This window comes from Babesia bigemina, scaffold Bbigscaff_65482, assembly GCF_000981445.1.
Source record: "Babesia bigemina genome assembly Bbig001, scaffold Bbigscaff_65482".
Lineage (NCBI taxonomy): Eukaryota > Apicomplexa > Aconoidasida > Piroplasmida > Babesiidae > Babesia > Babesia bigemina.
The window spans coordinates 1-9,816 of record NW_012237132.1 but is presented as its reverse complement, the minus strand read 5'-3'; the positions used below and the strand labels follow the sequence as shown (position 1 = coordinate 9,816).

Below are 9,816 nucleotides of genomic sequence, written 5' to 3'. Positions count from 1 at the left end.
AGCACCTGACCAATGCCTCGACCAAAGTGCTGACCTACCACCTGACCAACGTGCTGACCAATGTGCTGACCAAGCACCTGACCAATGCCATGACCAACGTGCTGACCAAAGTGGTGACCAAAGTGCTGCCCAAGATGCTGCCCAAAGTGGTGACCAAAGTGTTGACCAATGTGCTGACCAAAGTGCTGACCAACGTGGTGACCAACGTGATGACCAAGGTGCTGACCAAAGTGCTGACCAATGTGCTGACCAACGTGCTGACCAACGTGATGACCAAGGTGCTGACCAAAGTGCTGACCAACGTGGTGACCAAATTGCTGACCAACGTGTTGAGCAAGTTAAGGTCACGGCAGCGATGACATGTTGACCAAGTTGATGACCTAAGTGGTGATTATTACCCACTCTACATCGCTCCCTAATCCACTCTACATCGCCCCTTTATCCACCTTACATCGCTCCTTTATCCACTCTACATCGCTCCCTTAACTTCCTCTAATCGCCCCTTAACCCACTCTACATCGCTCCCTAACCCACTCTACATCGCTCTTTTATCCACTCTACATCGCCCCTTAAACCACTCCACATCGCTCCCTAACCCACTCTACATCCCTTTAATTACCTCGCCATAATACCGCTGTGACCTCTTTAGACCACAATAATAACTTGTGCCTTGTCACCCTTCCCTTCCCCTCTTCCACCTCTTGCCACTGCCCTGACCATGTGCCGCCTAGTGAGCTTGACAAGAAATTTGACAAAATTTAAAACCTTAAAAATACCTCAAATAACAACCCTACTATCATCCTTAATAACCTTTGTGACGGCCTCGAAACCTTCCTCGGCTTCAATCCATCTTCCAAAGGCTACACTGGCCAGGGGATTGTGTACTCTGACCTGGATAGGCTGTGTGACGGGGTGATGGGATTTTTGAGTGGTGTGCTTGGTGCGGTGAAAAACGAAAATGAAGTGACAACTTATGATAATTACATCAGTGAAGGCAATAAAAGGCTTAAAAGTGTACTTGACACCTTAAATAAAAAAATTGGCACCGGGCGTGAAGGGCTTGCGGAGTCTGTCGGCGCGGTGAAGGGGTGGTTGGAGGGGTATGAGAGGGAGGTGGAGGAGAAAACAAAAACCATATTAAGTTGCGTTAGTGTCATAAAAAATAGTGTCGAATCAAATTTTAATAAGATTTCACAGCCTAAGAATAACAATGCTAAACCAAATGAATTTGTTGCCCTTGCCGAAGTTACGAACCACCTCAAGCAATGCATTGACACAGCTATGAAAGGTACGGCTGCAGTTCTGGACGTCGATAACTATGGACTGAGGTCTTTGGATCTGGACCTTCGTAAGAAGCTTAGAGAGCCATTAATGAAAGTTAAGCATGAAGTTCAACGCTTTGGTATGTCGTCGGATAAAGACTTATTGCAACTTGAGGAGATGAAGAAAAACGTTAATAATACACTTGAAATGTTGAAAACTACTTTGAAGCAGAGAATTAAATATGAAGTGGCATGCCTAGTGGGTACACTAAAACAGAAAGTTTGCGATTTGAAAAAGCAGTTGAAAACCATCAACGCGAAGTTGGCTATCTATGCAAGAAACATGTACACATGGATCACGGATGCGGAAAAAATTGTTGGTGCAGTAATATACGATGCGAAGGGAATTGAGGACCAAGATATCGGAAAAAATATTCAGAATGCGACAACCGCGACTGCAGATTTTGTAGAATCATGGCAATCGAAGTTGTCGAAACACTTCACTGAAGTTGTAGAAAAAGCACAGAAAGTTGAAAGTGTAGTGTCGCAAATTGATGCTCAGCTCAAAAAGGATTTGGAGAGGATGGAAGGTGCGATTTTTGACCCTCTCAGTAGCATTAAAACTCGTTCGCAAGCGTTAGAATCGAAATTTAAAGCAACCAAAAGTGCGATAGAGAAAGCGATTAAAAAAGTAGAGGGAGACATCGCGCAACTTCAAAGTCTCGCAAAATTTGAGGATATTGATTCTTCACTTGGAGATAAAACTAGGTTACTTAAAGCCATCGGTGATACAAGTAGCAATTCATTTGACACTCTAAAAGACTATTTTTCGAATATTACCACCAAACTAATGATGCCGTTGAAGGAAGCTATGGCAAGGATAGGTGAAGGAGTTGGAAGGGTTGGTAATAAGGTTAAAAAAGATGAGTTCAACAGTGCATTTGCGCCTCTTAGATCTCATATATTAGCTCCACTTCAAGAACTTCAGAATGTTATTAGTGGTGCTGCTATGTCGTTTGATATCACTAAGGTTAGTATCGATGGTATAGACATGACAAGTATACCTAAACTTACAGCCAGCATCGGTCCCAATATAAGCAGTATTCAAAAATTGCTACCAAAGCTAAGAGGCCATTCTAACTTGATAACGCAAGAAGACTTACAAAATTTAGTTCGGGATCTCGGAAAGATCCCTCAAGCCGTGTCAGAGCACTCCCATAAGATTGTGGAAACAGTAATGACCACGGTGAAGAATGAAGTACAAAAGGAAATTGGAGAGGTGGTTACTGAAATTGACAAAAGTGTCAAAGATTGCAAAACGCTCGTCACGCATTTGGGTGGCAAGGTCACACTCAAGAAAATCAAAATTGACGGAGAAGCAGTCTTAAGCGTTCAGAAGTTATTGACTGATTACCATGACCAAATAGATAGAAAGCTTGAGGAGATGAAGGATACGCTCACCAAAAAAACCTTTAAGAAAATGACGAGTGGTGGTATTAACGGCATAGATGTCTCCCAAACATTGACAACGTACCATAGCTACAAAAACGAAACCCTCAAGCCAGCCGTCGACGCCGCACACAGCAAAGCGTCTGAATTAGTCGCCCCCGAAATCGACGCTGTATTTAGCAACTTGTCTTCTAGAATTAAAGAAAATCTCGATGCACTATTGAAAGCCTTCGCAGATACCGGCAAAAACATCAAGAATAATATGGAGAATCTAAAAAAATATATATCTAAAGGTGATGATCGAATTGGCCTTCAACAAATTCATAAAAACATCTGTGATACGATAGAAAATGAGTTAGCGACAGCAATTAGACACGCCAACGCTTTCATTTGCACAGACGCGGATAAGTGTCAAGAAAATTGCTTAGACGCACTCAATGAGTTTTTCGACTGCGAAATACAAAAGGCCCAAGACAACATAATCGCCCAAGCCGAGAAGCAGTACGTCGATTCCCGCATCCACGGCATGAGCATTCTTAACAACGTGGTTGAGAAGCAGTACGAGAAGATTGTATTTGTCATCGGCTATAATAAAGCAAATGGTGTTAAAGGTATGTTCAACATATTGAAAGATAAATTGATCGTCGAAGTTGGCGAAATGAAAGACACCAATCCGTCTCCACCGCAATCATCAAGCAGGGCTAAGCAGAAATCTCCACTCAGCGAAGCCAGCAAACTATTAAACAAGGGAATCATGAGCCTCGTGGGAGCGATGGAGGAACAAAGGAAAGAATTTGCTGAGTGGCCCGCTGAATTTGCTGACCGTAGCATAATGTTCCCTGACTCCTCTACGTACGTGGAACTATTTGCAACTATGGACACCGTGCTCACTGGGATTATGGATTCTAATCACTTCGACCACAAATTCACCGATAACCTCCAATCCCTCACCGCCGCCCTGTCCGCCTTCGCTCCCACCAAATTCGGCGAACGTTCCAGTCCCATCCTCCAGGCGTTCAAGGACGGCATCAGCGGTTTGGCAAGGGAGCTTGACAAATCCTATGTCAGCACTTACTGCTGCCAACCCTTCGTCGCCACCTTGGTAGAACCTGAAATCTCTACGGAGGCTGTTCCTGATGACAAACGCAAATTGACTCCCTACGGTGAGAAACTGTCAAAGGTGTGTCTCACAACGTTAAGCATGTTCTTCCATGAATTGTATTACCTGTTCTACCACTGCACTACCAAGTGGCAGGGATACACAATCGATGGTAAAGACGGCAAGAACGATTTGAAAGATTTTCTGTTGAAATCCGGTTATGAGATTTACAATCTTATAAATAAGGATCACGACGCTAGGAACGTTGCCTTACGTCTGAGTAGAGGCTTCAATCAGAAAGGTGAATTTGACAAAGCTCCCGATTCAAAGCTTACCTTCGAAAGATACTTTACGTCAATTAGTAAATTCCAAAATGTAGTGTCGAAGCTTTTCGGACACCTGGAAACGTATCTCTGTGTCACTCACCTACGCCATCTTGACGGTGCAAAGGCGCCTCGCAACATATATCAGATGCTTCAATGGTGTTGTGGGCTTCGATATAATCCTATGTATGAAGGCGTATGCGAATACATCCGAGAATTATTCCCCAAAGTCGAAAAAGGTAAAAATGAACAGTATTCCAACGTTCATCCTGTTCTGCTGAAGCAACCTGCCACCCAGGACTTTAATGCTCAAGACGTATACTACAACCTTCAAGACGTCTGCAAACAAACTGAAACTGTGTTGATCGCCATACAGGGCCACGGCCACGCGGCTGGCCGGTACGCGGTTGACTTCAGCACTAATGAGGACAAGCTATTATATCCAAACAAGCCATCGCAGTGCTTCGATCAGCTCTTCGCAATATTATGTAGGCTTCACCAGCAACTGTACTTCTTATGTTCACAGGTCCACAACGGCACTGAAAGCAGCGGATGGCGTGACTGCTGGTATGGCAGATACGTTGGTGGTTCGGCATGGGACTGCAATACCCATCAATGTGCTGACCAAAAGTGCAACCAAACACGTAACCAAATACATGACCAAAACGGTGACCAACACCCTAGTTGCGGTTTGAAATCGCCGCTTCAGTCCTTCCTCGAAGATGGTCTGCCAGCGTTCCTGCCTCATTCAATTGGCAATATTGGTTGTAGAATAACCTGTAACATGAGTAACCACTTCGGCAAACCATGCAAAACGCCGATGGGCTTTACCGATATTACCACCGTCGCATCGCATACCATGAAAGGTGAGCATCTCAAAGCCGTTCTACGACATTTCTGCGGCTATCAAGTTTCCGCCCTCAGCAAGCTGTGCGCTCAACTTAATTGTCTTCTTGCCACCACACCGAAGACTTTGGATGATTTGTTCAGTTTCTTCTTCAATTTCCTGTATCACTGGAATCACAGAGGGCAAGAGCACAAGAAAGAAGCATTTAATAAAGCAATCAACAAGGCATATTTCGAGAATCCCTATGACCTTAATCCCACTACCATTCTTAACAGTAGCCATCATCACGACAGATCCGGAAATAATAATCATCTTACTGGCGATCTATTTAGCCTTGTCTATTGCAATTATGCAACCGATGCATCAGTGCGACCGTGTGGTTACTATTTGAAACCACTTAGTGAGGACATCAGCTGTATATTTTCCTATAGAAATGCCGACAAATATCTTTCTTGGGTTGTATACCTTACCGAAACCTTCTATAATCTTCTTCACCAATTGTGGAAGGAATGTTGCGACAACTGTACGTCGCCTGGATCCAAATGCCATGGTAAAGTTTGTATCGAGAATTGTCCATTAAGCAATGAGAAGCCACAAAGCAGCGACAACCATGACCCAGGCTGCAAATCCATAGTGCAGTGCCCTGCTACTCGTCCTACATTATCGAAATATGGATTTACATTATATAGTCCACACAAGCTTACTGGCGCGGGGACGTTTGCAAATCAGAAAAGAACATGCAAAGATTTCTGCGACGCACTGAAAATCATAGTTGGCGAAAATTCAGTACTCATCGATTTACGACAGCGGATCGACAACTTCATTTGGACCATCAGAGAACCGTTCACCTATCTCGTCCTGGCACTTTGGTCGCTATCTCTCTTCTACCTCCTCTGCGTAATGGTTGGCAGACTGGATGTGCTCCACATACGCTCACACCTGAGGATACCGTCGTCGCACAAGATAACAGCGCAATCATTGTTGGCAGCAGCGCAAGTCGGAAGGCTTGCCAAGATATCGTACCTGCAACCGTGATCGTACTCACGTCTGTAATTCACATCAACTCACGTAACTACTCACTTAGAGAATCACCTACTCACCTAAAAAACAAACGTAGTCTAATGTTTTGAATTACTCTAGCGGCAACCTGTGAACTAAATAGCGTTAAGATTAAGTGATGAGTAAACGACCAAGCTAAGTGCTAAGCTGGCACACAGGCAAAGTGCTGAGCAAGCAACCAGGCTAAGTGTTGACCTAGCGACCAGGCAAAGTGCTAAGCTGGCACCCAGGCAAAGTGGTAAGCTAGCAATCAGGCAAAGTGGTAAGCTGGCATCCAGGCAAAGTGGTAAGCAAGCACCCGGGTAAAGTGCTAAGCAAGCAACCAGGCAAAGTGGTAAGCTAGCACACAAGCAAAGTGGTAAGCTGGCACACAGGCAAAGTGGTAAGCTAGCACACAGGCAAAGTGCTAAGCTAGCAACCAGGCAAAGTGGTAAGCTGGCGGATGAAACGTAATATGGCAAGTTGGTTGTTGCGTTGAGCTGTGCGTTGACTGTGAGAGGTGTCTGCGTTGCCTATTGAGTCAGTGTCACGTGAGGCTGGGTGATTGGTTTCTAACGTAGGCGGTCGTGAAGGCCGCGGCGGGTGACCTAAGTCGTGTGTTGCGAGTCGCTGGCACGGTGGCGTAATCGGCGTTGGCCTCGTTAAGTAGCGTTTATAGGCAGCGATGTAGCGATTGTTAATATCACATTTAGGCACGTAGCCGACACGCTCCGCCAGTATGGCGCCGATACCGCGGCTCGTAGCACGGTGCTGCTGCACTGTGGGAGTTGAGCGCACGGGGTTCGCTGCAATTTTAATGGCGTTGCGAATAGTGAGTAATTTAGAGTGACAGTTGGTGCCGATAACATGCGTCGCGTCAGGCGTAACCGTGGTATCCTGGGCAGCGTGGGTGTCGGTGGCCTGGGCTGGGTGGATACAGGGGTGAGGGTTAAGTAAGTCATGTTGCAGTTGGTGAGTGCGTTGCTAGGTGATTGACATGTCTGCAGGGTGAGGGGACTGGGAGCGGCAGTGGTACGTGTTGCAGTTGGTGAGTGCTGCTTGAGTGATTGATATGTTTGCAGGCTGAGGGGACTGGGAGCGGCAGTGGTACGTGTTGCAGTTGGTGAGTGCTGCTTAGGGATTGATATGTTCGCAGGTTGAGGGGACTGGGAGCGGCAGTGGTACGTGTTGCAGTTGGTGAGTGCTGCTTGAGTGATTGATATGTCTGCAGGCTGAGGGAAGATGTCGGGAATAACGATTAGGTCAGGTGCTCCGTGTTCGGAGTGTGATTATAGTTGTATAACTTATCAAACGTGTAACTGCTGTCGCTGGTGTTGTAAAGTATGTAAGACTCAATCATGCCGTGTATGTTTGATTTGGTATTTCTACAGGGACTCGGGTCCAAAGGAATGTCATCCTAAGGGATGTCGTTCCAAAAAAAAAGAATGCACTGAACCCACTTGTCCATGTAACTGTTGCATACAGAAATGTCAAGAGCAGCCTGAAACCTGCAGTCCCCCCGCTCCACGCCCTCTCTCTGATTCCTCCGATGCTCAGCCTCACGCCGGCGGTCAAGATCATGCATCCCGTACCGAAGCTCTCATTGATGAAAACGAATCTCATTCTGCCTCCACACCTTCCCCCCCTCCCTACTCCGTCATCGCCGCCGTCATCGTTGCCATCATCCTGCTCGACCTGTGCATCTTCCGCTTCCCGGTGGGCCGCAACATCCGCGATTTCCTCGTACGCAAGATACCCTTCTGCATCGCGTTTTACAGCTAATCTTGACAATTTGGTGGTGCAAATTTCTTAATCAAAATCCCACTGATCACCTAACTGGCAACTGACATCTAATGTTCTAGACAGAGTAATGATTGCGTTGATGATCAATCACATGAGCAGTGAGGTGACCTACCACCTGACTTAGTAACTGACCAAGACACTGACCAAAGTGCTGACCAATGTGTTGACCAAAGTGCTGACCAATGTGCTGACCAATGCCATGACCAGAGTGGTGACCAAAGTGATGACCAAGGTGCTGACCAAGTTGATGGTCACGGCAGCGAGGACATGGTCACGGCAGCGATGACATGGTCACAGCAGCGGTGACATCGTTACGGCAGCGATGACATGGTTACGGCAGCGATGACATGGTTGCCGCAGCGATGACATGGTCACGGCAGCGATGACATGGTCACAGCAGCGGTGACATGGTTACGGCAGCGATGACATGGTCACGGCAGCGATGACATCGTTACGGCAGCGATGACATGGTTACGGCAGCGATGACATGGTTACGGCAGCGATGACATGGTCACGGCAGCGATGTCTTGGTCACGGCAGCGATGACATGGTTACGGCAGCGATGACATGGACACGGCAGAGATGTCACGGTTACGGCAGCGATGACAGTAGTGACCAAGCACCTTAACTAAGTGGTGATTATTATCCACTCTACATCGCCCCTTTATCCACTTTACATCGCCCCTTAACCCACCCTTCATCGCCCCTTAACCTCCTCTAATCGCCCCTTAACCTCCTCTAATCGCCCCTTTATCCACTCTCCATCGCCCCTTTATCCACTCTACATCGCCCCTTTATCCACTCTCCATCGCCCCTTTATCCACTCTACATCGCCCCTTAACCCACTCTACATCGCTCCTAATCCACTCTACATCGCTCCTTTATCCACTCCACATCGCTCCCTAACCCACTCTACATCGCCCCTTAACCCACTCTACATCGCTCCCTAACCCACTCTACATCGCTCCTTTATCCACTCCACATCGCCCCTTTATCCACTCTACATCGCTCCCTAACCCACTCTACATTCCTCGAATTACCTTGCCTTTATATTGCTATGACCTCTATAAACCATCCTAATAACTTGTGCCTTGTCACCCTTCACTTCCTCTCTTCCACCTCTTGCCACTGCCCTGACCATGTGCCGCCTAGTGAGCTTGGCAAGAAATTTGATAAAATTTAAAACCTTAAAAATACCTCAAATAATAACCCTACTAACATCCTCAATAACTTCTGCACTGGCCTCGAAACTTTCCTCGGCTTCAACTCTGAATCTAAAGGCTACGACGGCACTGGGATTGTGTACTCTGACCTGGACAGGCTGTGTGATGCAGTGATGGGATTTTTGGTTAGTTGCCTTGAGGGAAGTAAAGACTTGTTAACGCATTATAATGACGAAATGCCAAGCATAATTGAAGCTTTAAAATCCTCGATAGGCAAGGGACTTGGCGTTTCGGGATTTGCCTATGCCATTGGGAAGGTTAAGAGCGGGCTGCAGGAGTATGAGAGAGGATTAGATGCAGAAGTTGAAATCGTTAAAAACGCATTTAAGCAACTTACGGAGAGCATTAAAACCGCCAAATCAGAATTTAATAACCCAATCTTGAAGCCTCTTACTCAACAATTGTCAGACGCTTCCACGAGGGGGAAATTCATTACTGCTAGAGCGAATAATGTCGACGAAGCCGTTAAAAAGCTCGATGAACATCTAAAAGGTATGTTAACATGTAACGTTAAATTGCTCTTGCAGGCAGTGGAGGGTTTTCATAGGGTGACGGAAGACGTTGAGGTGAAGCACTTTGCTCGGGCCATGGACACCGCCCTTGTGAGTCAGAAACAAAAACTCAATGGAACTGTTAACATTGGCATCACGAATTTACATAAGACATTAGATGTTGAAATAGGAAAAGTTGGAGATAAGATTAAAATTATGGGTCAACAAAAAGATGCGCAGTTAAACGCTGGTGACGGAAGCGATTGAGTCAGCTGTTATAA

At 46.2% G+C, this 9,816-nt stretch overlaps 2 protein-coding genes across 2 annotated transcripts; both read left to right on the top strand.

Moving 5' to 3' along the window:
• Window positions 1-915: 915 nt before the first annotated feature.
• On the top strand, window positions 916-6,015 carry BBBOND_0002400 (hypothetical protein, conserved; the record flags this gene model as incomplete). The annotated part of the gene is made up of 1 exon (XM_012915080.1): window positions 916-6,015. The coding sequence occupies one exon, from the start codon at window positions 916-918 to the stop codon at window positions 6,013-6,015; it is 5,100 nt and encodes a 1,699-aa protein (XP_012770534.1).
• Window positions 6,016-9,157: 3,142 nt separating this feature from the next.
• Window positions 9,158-9,802, top strand: BBBOND_0002390 (hypothetical protein, conserved; the record flags this gene model as incomplete). The annotated part of the gene is made up of 1 exon (XM_012915079.1): window positions 9,158-9,802. One exon carries the CDS (start codon window positions 9,158-9,160, stop codon window positions 9,800-9,802), a length of 645 nt encoding a protein of 214 aa, XP_012770533.1.
• Window positions 9,803-9,816: the final 14 nt, after the last annotated feature.